The 24,110-nt window shown below is 39.9% G+C and overlaps 1 protein-coding gene across 1 annotated transcript in view; it reads right to left on the bottom strand.

The window, feature by feature from the left end:
* CA8 (carbonic anhydrase 8) overlaps nt 1-20,940 on the bottom strand; it is a 45,665-nt gene extending 24,725 nt beyond the window's left edge. Inside the window, exons 1-3 of the mRNA XM_065752264.1 lie at nt 20,847-20,940; nt 20,479-20,670; nt 16,554-16,678 (exon numbers count right to left, since the gene is read on the bottom strand). Of these exons, the coding sequence (XP_065608336.1) occupies nt 16,554-16,678; nt 20,479-20,670; nt 20,847-20,925 (396 nt within the window). The 5' untranslated portion in view covers nt 20,926-20,940. The remainder of the gene's footprint in view (nt 1-16,553; nt 16,679-20,478; nt 20,671-20,846) is intronic.
* Nucleotides 20,941-24,110: the final 3,170 nt, after the last annotated feature.

The following is a 24,110-nucleotide window of genomic DNA, read 5'->3' as shown; positions in this document are numbered from 1 at the left end:
ATGGCAACGCTATTCATTTTGTTTGAAATGTCAAAGCAAGCTTTTCCTTCGGTGACTGGAACAATAGAGCTGAGAGCGATAGCCGAATTTTAAAAGAGTTGACTATGTCAACAGGCAGGTCCTGGCTACGGCTGCTCTGACATTCAGCAGCTTGCTGCGCTCCTTTGGAGGTGAAGTCTGTAATCTCATGTTTGTCCATGTTCTTACAATTGTTTGTTTCTGAAGATTTGAAAGGAAAACACTTAGCCTTGGAGAGAAAATAACAAACAAGCACTTCACGACGTACCAGCAATGACCCCAGTATATCCAGAAACTGGTTGTTGTCCTGTCTTGGACAGCAGGCTTATCAAGGCAGAGACCATTTCCTATGCTATATTGGTTAGATATGTACGTATACCTCTTCCCACATCTCCTGGGACACGGGAATAGTAATTAAAGTACAAGCTACCCATTTTAAAGGTATCTCTAGGCCTTGCCATTTCATAGAATCATGGAATTGCACAGGCTGGAAAAGACCTTCAAGATCATCAAGTGCAACCACAACCTAACCATACTACCCTAACAACCCACCTAAATCATGTCTCTGAGCACCACATCCAGTCAGATTTTAAACACATTCAGGGATGGTGACACAACCTCTTCCCTGGGGAGCCTGTTCCAGTGCTTAACAACCCTTTCTGTAAATAAGTTTTTCTTGATATCCAATCTAAACCTCCCCTGGTGCAACTTGAGGCCTTTTTCCCTTGTCCTGTCACCAGTGAGAAGAGACCAACCCCGCTCTTGCAGTAAGCAGCTTTCAAATATTTGAAGAGAGAGATAAGGTCTTCCCTCAGCCTCTTCTTCCCTAGACTAGGCCACAGTTCCTCCAGTCACTCTTCACAGGGCATGTTCTCCAAGCCCTTCACAAGTCTTGTTGCCCTTCTTTGGACCTGCTCAAGCACATCAATGTCGTTTCTGTATTGAGGTGCTCAAAACTGAACACAAGATTCAAGGTGGGGACTCACCAGTGCCAAGTACAGGGGGAGGATTATTTCTTTAGTCCTGCTCACCACACCATTCCTGATACAAGCCAGGATGCCATTGGCCTTCTTGGCCACTTGAGCACATTGCTGGCTCATATTCAGCCGACTGCCTATCAGCACACCAAAGTCCCTTTCCATCAGGCAGCTTTCCAGCCACTCCTCCCCAAGCCTGTAGGGTTGCCTGGGGTTGTTGTGACCAAAATGCAGGACTCGACACTTGGCCCTACTGAAACTCATACAATTTGCTTTGGCCCATTGATCCAGTCTATCCAAATCCCTCTAGTCTCCAGCAGATCAACACTCCATCCCAATGTGATGTTGTCTACAATCTTACTGAGGATGCACTTGTTCCCTCTTATCAAGATCGTTGATAAAGATGTTAAATAGTAGTGGCCCCAATACCAAGTTCTGGGGGACACCACTCATGACTGGCTGTCAACTCCATTGACCACAATTCTTTGGGCCTGGCCATTCAGCCAGTATTTCACCCAGCAGAGCACATGCTCATCCAAACCATGGACAGCCAGCTTCCCCATGAGGATGTTGTGGGGGATAGTGTCAAAGGCTTTACTGAAGTCCAGGAAGACCCACATTTACTTGGAGAAAGAAGATTCTCTGCAGACCCTCAGAGCCTCCTTTCAGCTCAATGGAGGTCAGAATGGTCTACTACAAAAAGAAAATAACACAGAGTGAAAACAGATGTGCTCAAGTCTAATGTAGGCACTACTTGACTAAGTCCACATTTAGTAATCCACATTACTAAAGGACCTAAAATGGGTATTCATCACCTTTTGGTCTGAATGTTTCTGTGACTTTGAGGTTCTGGTCAAGAATGCTTAAAATAAATATTATTCTCCTTGGAACAAGAACCATCATTTTGTACTGGGTTTCTATAGCTCAGCATAGAACAAATTCTGGTCAGTGTTAAAAATGCTACTGCATTATTGTCTTAGAGGTAGCAGTAGATTAGCACTCTATTTTTTACACAGTAGGTTGTAAACTTGTTGCCATAAACACAAGTAGAGCCACATAGTACCAGCAGGTTCATAAATGGGTTGGATAAATTATGTCCACAGATAGATGAAAGAACAGGCAGAGATGTAGTCTTAGGTCAAACAATTTGCAAATGACTGAGGATTGCAACACAGAAATCAGTAAGGCTGATGTGCTCCTTGGACAGCACCTCTTACTGCCATAGCTAACGATGGAATACTAGATGGAACACTGGTCTGAACCCACAGAGTATTCATTATGTTCCCAGGTTTTGAATCTAGGTGATGTTTGGAATATCTTTTCACAGAAAACATTCTGTTATTAGTGATATATAGCATGAAATTAGACAGGAAAACTAATGAAAAATAATAATGATAAAATGCATCCTAACAACAAGTCAAAAGGCCTCATTCTTTTGTTTTCCAATAAGCCCATGCACACACGTTTAAATAAATTGATGTCAGTATCTGTTTAAATACATGGAAGCCAAGTCAAAATTACTCTTCTACAGAACGGGAAAAATGTAGCTCAGATGGAGGCTGAATAATTAAATGGACAAGGTATTCAGAAAGGGGAATATTAGCAAGAAAGCAGTAAGACTGTAGTGTCCTTAGAAAAATGTTCCTTCCAAATTGTGGTTTATCCTATGTATTTGTGTGGCCTTCTGGAGCTCTTTTGCTTTCTGATTATTTGTTTCTTTTGCAATATGACATCAGAAGAAAATACCAGATAATAGTAAAAAAAAAAAAAAGAAAGAAAGAAAATACGAGAGTAAAAAGACTACAAACATGACAAAATTTGAACTCTAGAAAGGACAGTGGCCAACAACATGGCCTGTAACTTTTGCTAATATTAATGGCAATTAATACCTCAATACTTTTACAAGTCTGGAAACTATCAATATAATGTCTGCATACACTGACGACTTCATAGCAGCCAGTGCAACTTACTAGGTCATTGATCTATGTTTTGGTAACCTTCAGTTTCACATTGATTTGACAGCTATATTGATTTAGGACACTGATTTGAGAGTGGCTACTCGCAAGGGGTGGGTGCCAGCCTCTGATGCAAACACAATCATAAAGGATTTTTAAATAATCAGCACAGCTTCATTGTAGGTACAAACAAAGTAAAGTGGAAGAGATGCTGTTCAAGCTGTCAGCTAATGCACTGATACTCAGTAGTTAGGTTGTTTGTATACAACTAGAATGAGAGAGCTGAGCTGCTGATTGTCACAGCTGGCTTAGAATGCCAGACAGTGAATTTTTACAGAAATATCGAAAGAGAGTGAGAAACTCCTTAGCATTCCAAAATCCAAAATTATCTGGAGGGTTTTAATATTCCAGCTGTAAATTAAAAAATTGTAGTAGTGACTTATCCTTAAAACTGGATTAATGAAAATTCATAAAGACAAATAATAAGCAAGTACTGATAAAGCTGATCTGTTCTGTGAACAACTGGAGAGATTCTCCCTCACAGGAAAGATTAAGGAATTATTCCAGGCAGCGGAGTGAACTCCACAGAAGGATTATTTGGTATAGAACAAATTTCAAGGATCCTCTCAATTTTCACCCGGTTCCCACTCTACCAAAAGACTTTTGATCCTAGTCCTGATGTCCTTGCTCATCAGGAAAAGCAGATGCTGACATTAACTAGTTACCTATCTCAAATCAATACTGTTTCAAAACTGAGTAAGGACTTAAGTTCTGGGCTTTAAAGGCAATAAACAAATGAAAACCTCACACTTTAATGAGATCCTTTCTCTATCACAGAAAACATTTCATATATCAATACAAAATGGCCTGGGATGATTGATTTTTACACAGAATAAGTCACTGGGATGATGAATGCTGGCAAGAATCAGAGTCACTCTATATGACATTGAACATTTATTAGTTCTGGAAGCCAGTTTCTATCAATAACAAAATTATTACAAAAATGCATACTTTTTTTTTCTATGGCACTGGCTGCTCTGTGAATCTTGTCAGGGTGCTACACTCACTAAGAGCAAAAATGATCTTTTAAGATCTGTTGCTGGTCTTACTGTATTTTTAATTTGCACTTAAAACCATAGAATCACAAAATAATTTAGGCTGGAAGGAGCCTCTGAAAGCCAATTGATGTGGATCCTCCTTCCCTCTGTTCCCTGTGAGGAGCTGCAGGCCACCCCTCAGCTCCTCTGCTCTGTGCTGAACACGCCAAGGGGTCTCAGCTGCTCCTCATACACCTTGCCCTCCAGACCCTTCATCATCTTTGCAGCTGTTCTCTGGATGCTCTATAATAGCTTTATGTCCTTTTTGTATTGTGGCACCAAAACAGCAGCCAGTGCTGGAGGTGAGGCCACATAGCACAGTGCAGAGAGGACACCCCTTCCCCAGGCCCAGTGCTGCCCAGGGTATGGTTTGCCCTTTGGGCTGCCAGTGCACACTGCTGACTTAGATCCAACTTGCCAACAGCTGGCACCCCAGATTCTTTTCTGAAGAGCTCTTGTCTCCCAGACTGTTTGTACATCCAGGGTTGTCCTTTCCCAAGTGCAGAGTCCGGCACTTGTTCCTGTTAAATTTTATATATTTGATATGAAAACAACTGCTTTGCTTACTACTGTAGAACTTAACAACTCTTCTACAGGGCCCACCCAGTTTTGTTAAAGACCAGTGCATTCCCACTTCATCCACAACATGCCATAAAATCTGAGGAGGGAATGGTAAAAATGGAAAACTCCAGATGACTAACAAGGGCCGACATAAAGTCTTTCTCCCGGTTTGAGTGTTAAAATGAAGCTGAATATTTCAGCTCGTAATAATGGATGCAAACACAGCCTAGCAGTATGGTAATTATGCATAATTTCAACAAACCAAACATTCCATAAACAATATCACATAAGGACAAAATGTGGAAAAAAATATGCCTTGCTATTATACATGTGCACTAGAATTTATGAGTTGATACTTGACTTGGCACTGAATCGTTTCAGGAAGCAATTGACTAAGCTGCTGGCAGTGACCATAACATACAGTAATTAAGCTTCAAAGCCTCACAAAGGGACCAAACCAACTATATGACCAGGGCACACAGGTTCAAGAAAAGTGATTAAAAAAATAGAAAGTTAGTTATTAACAGCCTGGAGTAGAAGTTCAGGAAATTAAAGTTAATGGAATTGATACAGAGGCTGTTGGAAAACGTCTTATGCAAAGCAGGAGTACATGCACGTACTTCATAACACAAAAAAGAAGCAAAAACCCATAAAGTACAAAGTTTGCATGGTTCAGTCAAGAAAAATATACTCCTTTTAAAATGCAAATGCAAATAAAAACAAATGACTCTATTATGAACTGTGGGTAAAAGCAGTACATAGAAGAGAAAGAGGCAGGAGCCAAGAGAGTTAGTGTGTTAATCAATGTACTTGGTTTATGCTTGTAGAGTTGAATTTTTCAAAGCTTCTGTTCTGGATAGATGCCAAAATGCCACTGAATTTCAGCAGGAATTAAATTATCTTTAACATTTCATACATAGATTATTGTCAAAATAAAGACATGAAGGGAACTCTGTGCCTATCTTTGAAAGCAACACTGAGATCAATGTAAGACAGGCTGGAAGCAGTGCCAAGAAACACAAGTAACACTTAAGAGTAAAAAATCTCCCAAGTAATAATGTAGGAAAGGGGAAGAACAAGTTCTGCTCAACCTCCACTTGTTATAATTTATTGAAAGTCTAAAGATCTAGGCCTAGTCCATCGTTTACCTGTCTGGCTCTGGGTATGAAATGAACAAGATGACATTCCCTGAACAAAGTGATCTGTAATCTAAAATCAGTAGAATTAAGTGTAAACAATAAATCAGAACCAAGTAGAGTACAGAGCTGTTTAGAAAACTTTGCATCATATTGTGAGATAAAAAGTGTCTAAGGTCAAAAGCTAAATTCACCGCTAAAACATTCAGAATAAATGCTCACTTGTGATGTCAAGCTAATTCAGAAGAATCTTTATTGACTGTGCTCTTCTCTGCATGAACACCTTTGAGAGTTGAACTGTAATGTGGTTATAAACGTAATGATTTTAGTTAGATTGTATAAGAAATGGTTGCAAAAATACCTTCCAAAATCTATTCTTTCCACAAAATCAGCCATGCAATAATTGCCTAAACTAAAAAATAAACTACAGAAGCTGTCCAGGCAATTGTGCAAAGTACTTTCAGGCATGTCACTGGAAAGACAAGAAATAGTGGGACTACTGAATTATTTGTTAAATATACAGAAATGCTCTAGCTGTGCCAAGTTCCTTGTGCTATGGAAGTATCTACCACATTGGTAAACCATATAGAAAAAGAATAATGAAAATATTGTGACATATAACATTAACCAGGCTCCTGTGTTCATTTTGAAGGATCTAGTCCCTTGCACTTGTCTCAGTTTACATAAGAAAAAGTTCACACTGAAAATAAAAAAATACAATATTGGGAAGTACAACCTTTGAGAGAATCAAAAGACCACAGCTACAAACAGTAAGCTAAAAAGAAAAGAAAAATAATGACGACGACAACAACAACAATAACAATAATAATAAAATCCAGCCGAGAGCTCTTCTTTCTGTTTCAGCAAAAGATAGAAAGCTAATCAAAGAAAAAGATTTAACCTTGTTAAGAAAAAAGCAAAAAATGGGTCAAATCTTGTGTCCCTCTTCTAACTAAAGATGGGACAATTCATAGATTCATAGATTCATAGATACATTAGGTTGGAAAGGATCTACAAGATCATCTAGTCCAACCATCCTCCTATCAGCATCCCTACCCACTGAGCTACTAAATCAAATCCCTTAGCACCTCATCTAAACACTTCTTGAACAGCGCTAGGGACGGTGCCTCAACCACCTCCCTAGGCAGGCCATTCCAGTGCCTGACCACTCTTTCAGAGAAAAAATGTTTCCTCAAATCTAATCTAAATCTTCCCCGGCACAACTTGTGGCCATTCCCACTCTTCCTGTCATTAATTCATCACAGAGAGGCTTCATTTCCAACATTAGGAAACAAGAAAGTGGCACAAGGAGGCTGAAACAGAGCCAAACACAACTACAGTCTCTCAGCACTAACAGTGAAGAAAGATACAGGCATAAAATGTATGATTAATGCAACCACAACGACAGTGTTGGAGAAGAATGAAGGAAACTTGGAATGAAGGAAGCTCTGCAAACCCTACCTAGATCCCTTTCATCTAGGACTTGAAAAGGTCAAACCTTCACCTCAGCAGCTCACAGAGACTACTGACATGTGACATTAACTTGTTTGTTTCTTAAAAAAACTACTGGCAAGCCATCAAAGGGTATAGGGGAAACTGAGGACACTATAATTTGTAATTTACCTGTATTTATTTTTTCTTCCCATTTGAAAGCACAAGCAGTGCTTATTTCTACTGGCATGCATAGGAGATAAAAACAAAACAAGAATTAATAGAAAATGAACACTTTTCCAAAATCTGTAAAATTATACAGGCTAAGTAAAGGAATGAAAAGGCCAAAACATCCTTGACTCTATTTAGCTGAATCCAGAAAGAAAAGCTATATAGTTCTTACAGTCATATTCATAAGTTGGGTTCTTCACTGTGCCAAGTTTCAGCTCAGAATGTGAAGGAGCAGCACAGAGCAGAATATTGTTTCCTGACACCACATCTGGCCTTGGAAAACATGTAAATTGAGATGCCCTGGGTCTGCACTTACCTGTGCTAATAGTAGCACATTCACATTCAAGCCTTTCTTTTTCCTACCCCTGAACTATGAAGGCCGGAATGGAAAAAAATAAAAAAGAAAATAAGAAAAAAAAATAAGGTCAATCTGCATGTCTGTATAAGTGTGTCTGCATGTGTTTTTTTTATCTTCATATCTGGAAAGTGTGAAGCTTGGAAAAATGACTGGACCTTGATAAATAGTTGATATTACAAGACAGCAGTGCCATCAACACAGAAAACACAAAGTGGTGGAGGTTACATGGGTAACCCTGGAAGTGTTATTTATACAGCTAGGTTTTTAATAAAAGCATGTCCAGTTCCACAAAGTGTTGGCTGTAACATGCTGCCCTGGACTTAAAATCAGATTGTTTGTATATGGAAGGACAATGATATTTCTCAAGAATAGATTTTTTTAATGACAGCGGGAAAAAAAGAAGGAAAAAAAAAGAAAAGAAAAAAACTAATTCCCTCCTAATTTATTAAGATTTTTTAATAGCTTATTTGAATCTCATGGTTTTGTGTGTGAAAGTTAAGGGTCTCACTAAAAAGATGAAAATCTGCAGCTGTATATTATTTTGTAAGTCATAATCTCAACTACTTTCCAGCAAGCATTTCTGCATTTCCATACTGCACTCCTCTAGGAAACTGAGACCATTTCTTTTCTGTAACGTTGGCTTTGTTTTCATTTGAATATTTAACTTCATAATGCATATCCAACTGTTTTCCCATGAACTGTGCTTCTGCACATTGTGGAATGGTATTATACTTTTCTCCATTCCCTAGATGCAAAATTTTGTTGAACTTTAACTGTGCCTCAGTCCAGTTCATTACATGGCTTAATACTGGCACAAGGGGAAGGTAGGAAGGAGCAGTGAGACTACCTTACTGGCAACTGTGGACCATTAACACACATACAAATAAAATGGGTATTGAGGTTATCATCAAAAATCTGTTGTTTCTCTCTTTTTCACTCATATACTAAGCTACGAGTTGGTCCTGAATCAATCATTCAGAGTGGAAAGGGAGAAAATGGGGAAACTCCCAACTTCTTTCAGAACTAGAAGGTTCTGAAAGAAGTTATAGTTAGGCACAGTAGTGAGGGCAGAGTGCCAAGATGCCAGGAAATTGACACAAGGTGTAAGCACAGCATCAGCAATGTCTGTAGCAGAAATTAGAAAATGATGTGGAACCAAGGCAAAACCATTGATGGGCTGAAAACCATGAAAAAAAAAAAAAAACAGGGAATAGACACGTGTGCTCAAATGAGGGCTTAAATCCTCCTCAGAAGTCTCATCTACCAAGTGACGACACTAACTCATCTATATATAGCACAGTTTGTTGAATTAATAAGATTGGAAAAAATCTCTAAGATCATCTAGTCCAACAAACAACCCATCATCACCATGCTCACCAAACCATGTCCCTAAGAGCCAAAACTGCACACTTCTTAAAAACCTCCCAGAAATTTCCTTCAGCAAACTTCTTTCACCTGAAATGTTCCCCTTAGAAAAGTTCTTCCTATTTCACTCAATCATTTGTATTTTGGGCCATTTATTTCTCAAAAGAGTACTGAAATTCTCCATTCTGGCAGAAGTTTTAAATCACACACTACTGCAACTGCCACCTCAAAAGAGTTTTCAGATATATGTGATCCATGAAGCCTCAAGCACATGACTAGCTGAAAGTAGGATAACCCTTAAAAGAGAAATGAGAGAATAAAGAAATGTCAGTACCGACTATTAATGCCACTCTTCTTTGAGTTGGTGTCTGGCATCTTGTATGTCTTTCACAATCCAGTGAATAAATTGCAGATTTTGCACAGATGGAGAAATAATACTATTTCTGAAGATGCGTACAGTTCTTTCACAGAGCTTAACTGGGTGTTTCTCAGATGTTAGTCAAGTTAAATGCATGTTTCTAGTACAACAGCCCATTTCTGCATGTATCTTAACTGTATTACAATGCTCACAGATTCTATTCTATGATAAATGAAAACTACACGTGAGTGAGCAAAACGAGAGCCAATCATGTTGACCAATTACCTAGAAACAAAGTATACTTCAGAGACTGCATGTGCCTATTTAGGTCAAATTTTCCTTCAACCATGATGAAAACATAATATTAAAAGAACTTAGCAGCAAGCAATACTGAGTCATAAGCTGCCCCTGAGTACTTTTACAATGATGGTAATTTTGTTTTTATCTTCTTGCCAGTTTTCACTTAGCATACTGGGAGGGAACGAAGACCTCCCAGCTTTGTACCACTACAAAAAGGAAAGGTGGAAGGAAAGGAGAGGAGGAAGGAAAGAAGGGGAAAGGAGTAGGATGGAGAGGAAAGGAGGGGAAAGGAGGGGAAAGGAGGGGAAAGGAGGGGAATGGAGGGGAATGGAGGGGAATGGAGGGGAAAGAGTACAATAGCAACAAAGAGAAGAAACTTGAATTAGAGGACCAATGAGTGTAAGACGTACAGAATAATACAGAAAAATACTTAAACACCTGCATGTATGAGGCTAAGCTCACACATAATAACCAAAAACCAAAATCCTAGGACTAATTTTGCCCATGGAGTGCTATGTAATGCTACACATTATTATTATGCTCCTAAAAGGCATAATGTGTACATATAATGTGTAGAAGATTCTGTATTTCTATAAATCAGTGCAGATTTGGAAATCAAAACTAAAACATACACTTAAAATATTGGTCTGTTTTTCCTAGGTTTTTCCAAAATTCTGTCCTCAAAAATTAATGTTCAATGGGCATGTCTACTTTAAACTGTAATTGAACTTTTATTCATGACTTCTCAATGATTCTGCTTCACAGCTGTCTGCAGCTTCCTGAGGAAGGGAAGTGCAGAAGGAGGTACTGGTCTCTTCTCCCTGGGATCCAACAACAGGATGTGAAAGGCATAAACCTATGCCAGAGGAGGTTTAGATTGGGCATTAGGAAATATTTATTTCCATTATTCATAGATTATAGATTCATAGATACATTAGGTTGGAAAGGACTTACAAGATCATCTAGTCCAACCATCCTCCTATCACCATCCCTACCCACTAAACTACTAAATCAAATCCCTTAGCAGGCTTCATAGAGAGGTTGTTGATGTCCCATGCCTATCAACGTTCAAGAGGCATTTGGATAATGCTCCCAATGATATGCTTTAACATTTGTTTAGCCCCGAAGTGGTCAGGCTGTTGGACTAGATGATGCCTGAAGATCTCTTCCAACTCTCCTCTCTCCTCTCCTCTCCCCAGAAAAGATTTGTTAAATACTAGTTATACATTATGATTTTTCACAATGTCATTGCAAGATTGTAGCTATGCATTTTTTATTATTTAAACAATTAATATATCTGTCTGTATCTCTTAGAATATTGTTTGGTATAGTTACAGGCATCCCATTCATTATCATTGCAACTACATGAAGGACATCATTTTCTTATAAGAAATCCATAATCATGGCCTACAATATTATTCTGCAATGATTTCAAAATTTAGAAAACGTTCCAAGCCATTGAGTAACAAACTGCTCTTCCACTAGAAAATGTGGAAAATTTCTAAACAGTGTTCCAAACCTCGTAATGAAGGTATGTAATTCACTCTGGAATCTGCTTTTTTTGTCTCTTAATCAAGACTGCCTAAGCAGGATGTTCTTCACTCTCAGGTCTTATGTTACTCAGGTAATAGGATTTATTCCTCAGTTTAAAACATTTTCTTTTATAGTTTATGACTAAGATTATAGTCCCATTAAAACTTCCAGCAAAAATCCACAGGTTTCAAAACTGAGCTCACTTATTAGAAACTGCTGTCATTGTGCATTAAGTTCTGCTTGCCATTCAAACCTACCTAATCCTACAATTTATAAATTCCCATGTCAAGAGGAAAAGACAGGGAAACATATGGCTTCTATTTCAATTACAAATAATGTTTTTTCCTATTAAACAAAATAATTTGCTAACAAGCTATTAAGTAAGTGAATAAAGTAGACAGCAAGATTAAACAAAGTGTCAAGAATACCTAAGGTTGGCAAAGAATAAACCTTCTATGTTAAAAGCACATCAATTCCTTTCAAAAAATGGCTGAGCATGTTTGTGATTTAAGATCTCAACACAGAGAAATCCTCACACCAAAGACTGTAAAGATTTGGGAGTTGAGAAGTGTAATGTTAACAGCCTAGCTTGACACTTGAAAATAGTTAACCCTGATGCAGTCCATTGGCAGGCACCATTTCGTGTGAACTGAGGGAAACTTAATAGCCTAAATTGGACAGACGGTATGATATGTTTAATTATACATAACCACATTCTAACAGATATTTCGGTAGCTTTGAAAACGATTTCAAAATGAATTAGTCTGCTCTTCATTACACAACAGAAAGGAACACTTGTTTTCCTGTGCAGAACTGATTCTTGTCCTTCAGGCAACTGGACTTTCGTCTGTTCAAAAACACAGGTTTTAATCTTCCTCCACATCTCTGAAACATTTTTTAAAATAGTTTTCTGCCAATCCTCTTCTACTGAGAGCTTTCACATGGTTTACAGCTAATACAATCCTACATTTTAAAGAGGGTGAATTACAGGGAATTAAGTTCCTGGTCATACACAAGCATTGAAAGGAACCCTTTTATTCCCTTAGTTACGGCTTTATTTCAGCAGCCTGGAAACAACAGTTTCCTTATGTTCAGACTTTGGTTACACCAACATTTGAGTAAATATGAGGAGAAGACAACTTTAAGGCATAATTTTCCCTATGCTTTCTTTCATTTCATAAGCTGTTGAAAAATATATCTATATTTTCTCATAACAAGGCATTGATGCCATCCCATTGTTCATTTTCTCTGTTCTTTTTTGTCTATAAATTGGTTAGGCCTGCACCATAATATGCTATGTCTATACAAAGATCAGGTACAATGGGATTCCATTTTTAGGTGCACCTATAGCAAGTTTGTTAAAAACAAGAATAAATGTTCATGGCTAACATGAGCTGTCAGTTGCTACTCCTGTCTCCATCCGTCTCCCTCTTACACAGCAAAGACAAGGAAGAGAGTCAGAGCCTCATTAGAGTTTCAAAATCCATACTCTTGGTTTGAATGAGAGAAACATATATATGGAATAGTTCCTCTCTTATTTAAACCTAAATTAGGTTCAGGTAACATACATGAGGGCACAAGCATGGGTTTTACTGCACTGTGAAAATGTGTACTGCGAAGCATGACCTGACTTTTGCTACCTTGTTCCACTTACTGACAAGAAACAGTCTCTCAGTATTAAGATGATTACTGAAAATACAACTGGTGGCCAAAGGTCAAATAACATTGTTTATGTACAGCAGAAGTACTCAGTGAGAACAATTTCTGGAGAAAGTTACATAAATGTCTCTTACCAATTTCTGTCCAAAAAGCAGGAACAGCCCTTCTGATCTGGTTTTCATGAAACAGAGAGGAGTATTGTATCAGCACTCTGCTTTTCCTTTGAGTTACAGTATTTACCTATGACAACTATTTATTCTTTTGTCTTGTTTTCCTGACTGATTGCAAGCACAGATGGTTTAGTGAAAACAATTACGGTTCTGTATTATTGTCAACATTCTGACTTCTTCACTCAAGAAAGGTGGAAAACACATCTTTGCTGAACTTCAGATGGTAATAAACATAATGATGCACTCCAACTCACATAAACAATGTTTTTCTCCAGTGCGAACAATTTCAAGCTGTTCCAAAAGTTACTTAAGTTTAGGAGTCACACCTACTTCACCATGAACCTATATATCTTAACCATGTGCAAAGGTCCCAGCTGTCGAGTAAGAAATAATAGATTGTTGCACTAAGAGACACAGGATATTACCTAACTAATATGAGATATTGCTAAATTTCTATAAATTATATGAAATCAAAGATTAAAGATTAATGGTGTTGAGTGCACCCTCAACAGGCTCGAGTACACCCTCAGCAAGTATGCCAATGACACTAAGCTGAGTGGAGGCTCAGTGCCTGGAAGCATTCAAGACCAGGTGGGATGGGTCCCTGGGCAACCTGGTCCAGTACCAGATCTGGAGGTTGGTGGCCCTGCCGTAACAGGGGAATTTGAACTCAATGATCCTTAGGGTCCCTTTCAACCCAAGCCACTCTATGATTCTATGATTAAGAAATAGCTGAAGAGTTTTGTTCCAGACTTTGAAAAATAATACCTTTTAAAGTCATCCTTTACAAAGATCATTACAATGATAATCTGAAGCTGTTCTACAATTACCCAGTCCATTAAATAATAATAAAATGGTCTTCAGTCCTGAAACCCAGAGGGCCACTCGAGACAAAAAAAAAAAAAAAATTAGCTAGCTTAGATAGATCTCTGTTATTAAACTTCTTTGTAGAACTGCTCCAATTTGCTAATAGCTTAATGGAGTATGTAGTCTGCACCTAGTTTGTTGTTCTGTTAATGTACTCAGTTAAATCAAGCTCTTAGGTTTGAATATTACTGCCTATCTGCTTGGCTTGTCTTCCTCTCACAAAGGGAAGAGAGTATAAAATTCTTTAAAATGTTTTGTAAATTCATCTCTTAGTTGGTCAGGAAAAACATCCTGCTAAATTTGCTCCACTGGAAGAAGAACCAAACTGTGGTTGATGCTCACTATATTTATATATTTATATTTATAGCCATGTATTTGTGCTCAAACAAACAAATACCACTTAGTATAAGAAGAGAGCATTAACTTCCCCAGAGTGCTCATGCATATGCAAAATAGTCATCTATCACCATTTATGTTCAGTAACTAAGAAGCCCAGTGAAATTCAAGACTGGTATGCATTCAGAATATGTTGATTTCCCACAGCTGCATAAGATAATGCTGATGTTAAAAGTCAAGAAAACAAATTTTCTGGTCCCCTAGTCAAAATATTTGTTTTTAACAAACCCAACTAGGTGGGGCAACCCCTGGAATGCAAAAAGAAAATCATCCATTCTGGACTCACTACTACTAATTCATTAGGGGTTACAAGCACCTCAAGTCTAATATTTAGTTTGGACAATTTGAGCTGGATTTAATACAGCAGCTGTTCACAGATATAGGAAATGAAGTGTATGTAACTCATCTGTCAGACAGACTGCATTTTTTTGCAACATGAAACAGAAGATAATGAACTGCCTCAAACAATATGCCTGTGTGCAACAGACCTTGGATGTGATGGCATCAACCACACTGTCATTTGCTGCCAGAATTAATCAGTATAGGGATCTGTTTGCCTAACTCTACATTAGTACTGTATTTAAAGTGCATTCTAAGTCCTGCAGATATTATATATATATATATACACATATAGGCTGTTCCTACATACCACCAAGACTGTTTGTAGAGTGATCCTTAATAAAGAAGGAGACTGGAAACTGGATTTCCAAGAACAATTCTTGACATAATTCTTGTTGACATTTCTTGACCACCACATGCTGAATCCATCCTGAGGGACAGCACCAGGCAGAGCTGCTTCACAATGAACAAACTACTTCCTGCGTCATGCTGTAGTAGCATGAAGTCTTACTGCCCATACAAACTATATTATGCCAGGTAATCAGGATGCAAAGGTGATTTCTCTGTTTTTCTTTTGGGTGAGTCTTCCCAATTAATTAATTCTCCTGAATTGCCAGGATGTGACTGAAATAAATCTATATAGGACACATGAGTGACTTTATATCTGTCTGACTTTTGTTATGGACCAGTGCAAAATCAGCACCACAAACTAAGGTCTGACCCAAAAGAAGGTATCTGAACAGCTCTAAAAGTTAGCTTGATGGTGTAAGCCAACATGCCTGTTACACTGAGTTCTGCTGTAGGGACTCTAATATTTTTATAGCCTTTACAATAAAGCAGTTCTATTCTTACTGTCTGCACTCACAAATAACACTGCCATAAACTCCCTAGCACTGAAAACAGGAAAGGAAAATAAACAAATAAATAAAATATTGCTTCAGGCTCCTAAGTATTATGATATATATTTAAGGCAAAAATAACTCAAAGAACTCTGAAAAAAAATCTTGAAAATTAATTTAAAACTAATACAGAGGACAGTAAATGAAATAAAAATTGCAAAGCTGAAGTCATTAAACATCAGGTTTGATATCTGCTGTTAGTGTTGCAGTCCAAGGTCTAAGTGATACTCCAAGACATTCTTTGAAAAGCATAAGCAATGAGAAAGTGGCAAGTGAATGATGAAAGGCTGCTGGAGGGAAGAAAACATTAGTTCTAGTATTTTGGCCAGGGAGTCCCAAACTGACACTTGGTGAAGAGCTGAATTTTTTCAGACTCCCTTATTACTTCGCTTGTGTTTCAAAATCTTTAAATTAATTGAGATATTAAAGAACATATCTAAGGGTATCACAGAACTTTCAGATTTCAAGTATGTAAAACTATTTCATGAACGAATTACTGTACGCTTCATCCAATTGTTCCTAAATGGTTATTATTCACCAAGGAAACATTTCCAGTGTCCAGTTCTCCCCATCTATAGCTATTAGTCAAGGTGACATAGGAAGTGTTGAAACAGCAAATCTTGTTAGAAGACTAATATCATTAAGACAGAAGTTAATAATTCTAAAAGTTACCTTTATTACCAATTAATCACGTGGGGTGAATGCTGGAGGCATTCTATTCCAGATGTATATCCTCATTTACTTTCACTAATGCATACCTCAGAAAGACAGTTTCGTAGTTGAAATACAAAACACTAAAATGCTGAGCTAAAAGAAAATCCCTTTTGAACTTCCATAAAGACAGGCTATGAATTAAAATATTTCAGATTTAAAGGGTTTTATGCAATGCAGCTTCAATCTTACCTCCATGGGAAAGGCTTTAAAATTAACCGTGTGCTCAGAGCCACGCTGGTTTTCTCTGCCCCAGTGAAATCTAACGTCGTGTAGTTCAAACTCATGTCCTCGAGGTAACGGCCCACCTATTAACACTGGGAAAGAACACAAATGGTAACACATTTGGCTTTGTAAGAGACAAGCCAATGGATACAATAAATACCATGAGGACACCGTTGCAAGCTTCTTTATTGTCAACAGCATTAGAGAGGCAACCTGATGGAGGTGAGAACTTTACCTTAGAAGTTCTGCACAGGTACAGAATGCAGGCAGTTATAAACCATGGTGAAAACACTGTCATGCTGCACTTTTAGTTTTATGAGCCAGAACAGCTGGTTCATAACATAAAATAAAAACACTGTACCTTAATCAGAAGGGTGAATATGTTTATTGCTGTTATCAAGACAATAGACACATGCTCTAAACAGATGGCAGGTGTTGTGAACTGAACTGGTCACTGCCTTCAACTAGTCCAAATGCTTAGTTTTCATCACCTATATTTGCTATGTACCACAGGAGCAGACAGAAAATTTTGGTTGCCAATATTTGCCAAGGTAAAGGTAGTAAGTCATACACCACCTGTCAGCCTTTGAGATACAGAATAGTTCCATGGCCAAATATAATCAAACCTATATGTTCACATGTGCTTATTTCCTTAAAAACAGCTTCAAAACAGCTGTAGCTTCTTCCTAACAGTTTTTTAAAGCATTCAGAATTTCTTAAAACTATCTATCCATAACTACCACACAAAGCAACCACTTAATAAAACAGCTTGATTCTTTTGCATTAATAGAGCCTTCTACTCTAACAGTAAGCACTAAAAGCAATCAATTTTGCTTGGGTCTTTTTGAGGTCCAACCTACTTCAGAATTAATCAGTGGAAATATTTGACCCAGGAATTTGTGAACTGGCTTCAGATCAAATAATATTCTGCATGGTGTAGGTAACTTTATGCTGTAATCACTGAGTCCTGGCTTCTACATAGGGGCTGGGTTTTATTTAAGGTCATTTATAGTCTTCCTCATAATCCATTACATTCTGGCTTTCCTTTCATTGACTTTGAAACTTTTACAATCTTTGATAATTGATAAGGATTATTTAATTGTATAATGTACAGCTTTAGAGAACAGCAGTTCCATAACAAAAAAGTTATTTTGATATACAAACTAAGTGGCCATAAGATGAACAGTAGTAGTAAAACAATTCAGCAACTGAATCATACTGCAGCTGTACAAAAATAAAAATAAAAAATACAACACCAAAAAGACAGAGCTATCAAAAAGGAGAAATAAAAAGAGGAGGGAGGGAGGAAAGAAAAGAATCCTGATCAGTTACAGTTTTCAGTCACTGTAGTGCTGGAGAAAATATTCAGATTAACAATAAGTAATCAAAGAGCTATTAGGGTTCTATGATGAAATGTCCTAAATGTCATTATGAATTCAAATTTGTTTCTTAAACTTTTTTTATGTATATTCTACTCATACCTATATCTGTACAGGAAAAAAATCTGTAAATCTAGTGAATATTTGGGAAAACTGCCAATTAAAGTACTTAGAAAAACCTAGGAGAATAAAAGGTTACATGATAACTTGGGTTACCTCTTAGGACAGCAGAGCATTTGCTGTTTTAAAACATTGTTCCTAAAAAGTCTAACTAGACAATGTTTTCTATATGAATTAGTTTTGTATCTGTGGGAGCTTCTAAGACTTCATTTTTGAAGCTTAACTTATACACTGATCCCATGATAGAAGTATTTCAGTGTGTGAAGCATGTTTATCTTTCTTTACCTTTCATCAAATTCTGATCTTATCAATGCATGAAACATGTTTAACTTTACTTTCCAGCAATTTTTGATCCTTACTAGAAAACAATTCTGAAACCATCATCTGATGCACAACCTACTAATGGCTTAAGAGAAGTTTCCCTGTTATATGGATCCCCCAAAGCAATTTTCAATATACAATTCCATAACACAGTTGGTCACACGTGTTCCGCCTAATATATTACATATGTATGATGATCAAATTGAAATCAGCCTGTAAAAATGTTTGCAATTAAATAACAAGAAGGATTATTGGAGAATTCCAGATGGAGAGTGTCCTGAATTGAAGGATAAAATTATTCAGCAGAAAGGACAAATTGGCTTTTAATATGTACTTAATCAGTTTATGTTTTCCAGAAAGAAGTTTTTCTTTGACTGTCAGTGTTACAGTAGATGTGACTCTCTTGCAAATCAACTGGACAAAATTTCAAAAGCACTTAGTGCTCAACACTTCCCATTAAAACAATCTGGCTAAATGGACTTGTCATCAGAGGTCCCCTGTGAGGAAGAGAAGCTGCAGGAGTTTCCGCAATCCATGAAAATAAGCCAGAATAATAGGTCAAACACAGATTATTAACTCTTTTCTTCTCTTGCTAGGGATAATAAATGTTGTTCTCTCCTTCCAAACATGAAAAAAATTACCTCCTGTTTAAACATGGAAAATTATGTGATATGAAACTAAGAGGAAATTGAAAGTAAATTGAAAGGAATTCCTAAATCCTAATCCCATATCTCAGCCATAAACCTTTATTCTATTTCACTTAATTTCTTCTATTTCACCACTCATCAATCTGACATCAGTCTGCATTCCAGTTTGAAAGGTATTTTTCTTTTCCTAGGTCTCAAATGGTTTTGTACAGGTATGTAGGTGTGTTGGTCCCATCTTATTAATCATTGCTACCAAGTTACAAACTCCCCTCAGAAAGGAGGGATTTAATGGGCTGTATTTTGGCATGCAAGTAGCAATTTTGTTTCTGGTCACTCTTATTCCAAGGAGAAACTCAGTGACCTTCCTGATCTCGCAGAGAAAACCTTACTCTTTGAGAAAGGAGCCCTGCTTCTGATGAAGGCAGTAAAACTGACTGGAAGTACAAAATTTGTGTTCTATTGGAAATCTGCAAAAATCTGTGGAAAGAAGTGTTCTGTTTTGCAATAAAACATGAAATTTATCATGGAAGGGATATTATAAAGGAAAACACAATTACTTAAAGAACGAACCCTTCTGATTAAAAAAAAATCAGCATAAAACTGAACTGATTCCTTCGCCGCCAACACAGCTGCAGCTCACAGGACTACTGGGATCTCAGAAGTAGACAGAAGTTGGGCTGTCTCATGGTTTGACAATCTTCAGCTGTTTAAATGCCCCCAGAAGGCAGCTGCTAACTAAAATTGGTTAGAATAATTTGGATACTGTTCAAAACACATGGTAAGAACTACCACATGGCAGGAAAGCACAAAGGGCTTTCTCTGCCAACTTCCTTGACAGTTGTAGAGAGTAGTTTATCCAAAGGTCTGAGTGAGATACTGTCATTTCACTGAATTTGAAATTATCAGCTTATAGTTCTTTGCAGAATTAACCTAAAAAACCTTTTAAGAAATGAGGACTGCTTTGCTACCTGCTCTTCATCAGTATTGTAGGTATGTATAACTGGAGTATCTGTGTTAACTCAGTAGTTAGTATTCACAGCCCACTCAGATTGATGGGAAAAGTTTAGTTTACACGGACTTTGGAATGTGGACACACTTTGCCAGTTTGGTATCACACCGTCCTAGCGACAGCGATAGCAATAGCTGACAGCTGTCAGCGCACTCGATGGCAGCACCACAGCAGGGTCCAACCCTCGCTCTGAGAGTCTCCAAACGTGCTCTGGGGCAGCCTCACTGCCTACACAGCTCGGTACTGACACTCGTCCCCTCCCAAAGTCAGTCCCAAGGCAGCACCCACCCCTCCTCTGAGCCGCAGCCAGTGCTGAAGCAGCCCCTCCTACGCCCCAGAATACGCGCGCAGCAACCCGAGGGGCAACGAGCGCCCGGGGAACGCCACTGGAGAAGCTAAACAGAGTCGGAGCATACCTGATTTGGACTTGAGGGCGATCTGAATGGAATGCCCGTCGTTAATCACTTCGCAGTCGCGACACACGACGTAGTTGGGCGACAGGCGCACTTCCAAGAGCGAGGGGTCGTATTTCGCTTCTCTCGAGTTCAGGTTGATGGGCGACTGGTACTCCCCGTTGGCATCGGGAAAAATCAGCCCCCACTCGACCCCTGCAGCGCCGGGAGAAGCCGTTACGTGGCGATCCATCCCCGGAGCCCCCGCCTCGCCCCCGCCAGAGACCGGCTGCGTCCGGGGCTCCCCGGCTCTCCCGCGATCCGCCTCAACCTCCTCTGCCCGTGGGGAAACTTTCCCCCGCCGCAGCCGCTGCCCGGCGCCCGTTCCTCACCTTCCTCGTAGCCCCACTCCGGAGCCTCCTCCCTGCGCGGGATGGGCTCGGCGCCCTCGATCAGGCTCCGGTCAGCCATGCGGGGGCTGCTCCCCTCGGGCCGGGGCTGTCTGCGCGGCGGACGGGCGAGGCTGCCTCGCGGCAGTGCTCCGTGCTCCGGCCCTGCCTCCGCCCCGCGGGTGGCTGGCGTTGTGCGGCGGCGGGCAGGGGCAGGGGCTGGGGGCGGAGGGAGCCGTGAGCGCGGACCGAGCGCTGCTTCACGTCGCGGGTGGGCCGGGCACGGACGACCGCCCCCGGCGGAGTGTGTGAAGGCAGCCGAGGCACTGCAGCTTTGCTAGGATTCCCCGTGAGACGCCGCTCACCACTCGGCTTTACGCCGCGGTGCCGCTGGCAGCACCGCCGTGTGTGCAGGGGATGGATAGGGAGAGCTTGGTCAACAAGTGCAAAGCCCGCTGCACCTGGGGAGGAAGAGCCACAGGCACCAGGGGATGGGGGCATGCAGCTGGAAAGCGGCCCCGTACGAAAGGACCAAGGGGTCCTTGTGGACACGGCGTCGAATTAGTCAGAAATGTGCTCTTGGTGCTGGGAAGGCATCCAGTGTGGGTGCATTAGGAGGAGCGTTTCCCGTCTCTTCTGGTGCCACTTGAGACCGTTCCCTCTAATCCTCCTATTCAGGAGAAGGGGAATCGCCCCACCTCACCACAACCTCCTTTCAGGTAGTTGTAGAGGGCAATAAAGTCTCTCCTAAGCTTCTTCCAGGCTAAACAATTGCAGTTTCCTCAGCTGCTTTTTCTAAGACTTGTGCTCCAGACCCCTCACTGCTTTGTTGCCCTTCTGTGGACACACTCCAGGGCCTCGATGGTTTCTTGTAGTCAGGGACTCAAAACTGAACATAGTACTCAAGGTGCGGCCTCACCAGTGCTGAGTACAGGAGGACAATTACTTCCCTGCTCCTGATAGCAGTGCTATTTCTGATGCAAGCCAGGGCATCATTGGTCTTGGCCACTTGAGCACACTGCTGGCTCATATTTATCTGAGCATCCCCAGGTCTGTTTCTTCCACACAGTCTTCCAGCCACTCTGCCCCAAGCCCCAAGCCCCAGTCCTGTAGCACTGCATGGAGTTGGTATGCCCAAAGTACAGGATCCAGCATTTGGTCTTGTTGAATCTCATTCCACTGGCTTCAGCCCAGTCCAGCAGTCCAGCCTGTCCAGATCCCTCTGTTGGGCCTTCCTACCCTCAGACAGATCAACACTTCCTCCCAGCTTGGTGTAATCTGCAAACTTACTGAGGTTGCACCCAATGCCCTCATCCAAATCATCAATAAAGATACTGAACAGGAAAGTACCAACCCCTGGGAACACCACTTGTGACCAGTTGCCAGCTGGATTTAATTCCATTCACCACCACTCTCTGGGCCTGGTCACACAGCTAGTTCTTTATTTAGCAAAGAGTGTACCCTTCCAAGCCATGGGCTGCCATCTTCTCCAGGAGAATACTGTAGGAGACAGTGTCCAAGGCTTTGCTGAAGTCTAAGTAAACTACATCAACAGCCTTTCTCTCATCCACCGGGTGAGTCACTCAAACACAGGAGATGATGTTGGTCAAGCAAGTTCTGCCTTTCATGAACCTATGCTGTCTGACCCTGATCCCCTGGTTATCCCGCACATTATATGTGATCTCACTCAAGATGATCTGCTCCATAACCTTTCCTGGCACCAAGGTCAGGCTGATGGGCCTGTATTCAGATCTTTCTTACAACCCTTGTGGTAGATAGGAGTCACGCTGGCAAGTCTATAATTCTCTGGGACAATTTTGGTTGACCACAAACACTGATAGGTGGTGAACAGTGGCCCAGATGTGAGCTCAACAACTTCAACACATTTTCTAACAGAAAGCCATGCCACCACCCCTCCCTCCTTGACTATCCCTTCTGAAGAGCTTATGGCCATCCATTGCAGCACTCCAGTCATGAGAGTAATCTCACCATGTATCAGTAATGGGTTTAGACTTTGGATGACCCTTTGTGGAGCCAGGAGTTGGACTTGCTGATCCTTGTGGGTCCCTTCTAACTCTGAGTATTCTATGATTCTATGAAATTCAACAAAGGGATGCTCCAGTTCACAGACATTGGAGGACTCTTCCTATGCCAACTGATCTGTGGATATAGAGAACATTTGTTCTGTCAAAGGAAATAAGTTCAGAAGGGACCTCTTCAGTTGGCTCTCCCCTACTGTGGTGACACAAAAATTTGCATCACTGATGGGAAGAGGATTGAAAATCCAGCACTGACAGTCTGCACTCCCTGAGAACAACCAAGAGAGGCAACAAAAACTACCAAATAGAGATGGTACAATGGTAAGTGGAAGTGCTCTTTTCTTGCCATCGAGGCCTTCCTGACAGAATAATATCCTGATCCTGTGCTGTTGATTTACACAGTGGACCTGTGCTCCTCAGCTGAGCAGTAGTATCTATGACTCCTGTTCAGAGCTGACCTGAGAGAAAAAGTTATCATCAGTATCAAATTGACACTGAAGCGGACGAAGGAGTGAGGTAGAAATTTTTTAATGAAGCAAGAGGGTTATGAGTTCACGAGTTGTGTGCAAGGTGGAAGGAAATCAGAACAAAAATACATATTGGATTTTCTTGTGTGCTTTTTTGTTTGGGGTTTTTGGGGGGAGAAGTGGGTTGTTTGTATAGCATCAGAACAAAAATACTCGTTTCTTTCTTCAGGATCTTTGGTTACTGTCTTCACTACTGATGACTGAAAGGAATATATTCTACCTAAACAAACTAAATCAATATGTAGCTTCTTGTGGAAAAATACAAATAAAAAAGGAAGAAAATATACCATTTTTTGTTTATGCTGAATGTCTGACAAACAGAGCATGCAAGTTTTCTGGCATGAACTTCTTCATATTATAATATGTTAAATATACATATTTTTCTCCCATACCAAATTGGTTTTATTGTTTGGCAAATTATATCCTCTAAACCCATTTTAAACACACACTAGTTATTACTATTAAAGTCAGTATCCTTGATTTATTGCTGACCCACGGGGGGAAAAAAAAACACTGCTTTAAATCATCATTGATTCTGGCCCACCTGACTGAAAAATCATTTTCCTCTTCAAGGAGTCTCACATTTTGAAGAAAAAACAGATTTAGGAGGTTGGGTTCATTCCAATGGCCCTTGAAGCACAGTACTTCATTCATGCCCTCTATTAAGTCCTTTCCTGAGGTAGCTTTCCTGTTAGACAGAT

Source organism: Cyrtonyx montezumae, unplaced genomic scaffold, assembly GCF_038088225.1.
Source record: "Cyrtonyx montezumae isolate F1298 unplaced genomic scaffold, pur_monq_1.0 scaffold_8, whole genome shotgun sequence".
NCBI lineage: Eukaryota > Metazoa > Chordata > Aves > Galliformes > Odontophoridae > Cyrtonyx > Cyrtonyx montezumae.
This window is presented reverse-complemented; position numbering and strand designations above follow the sequence as displayed.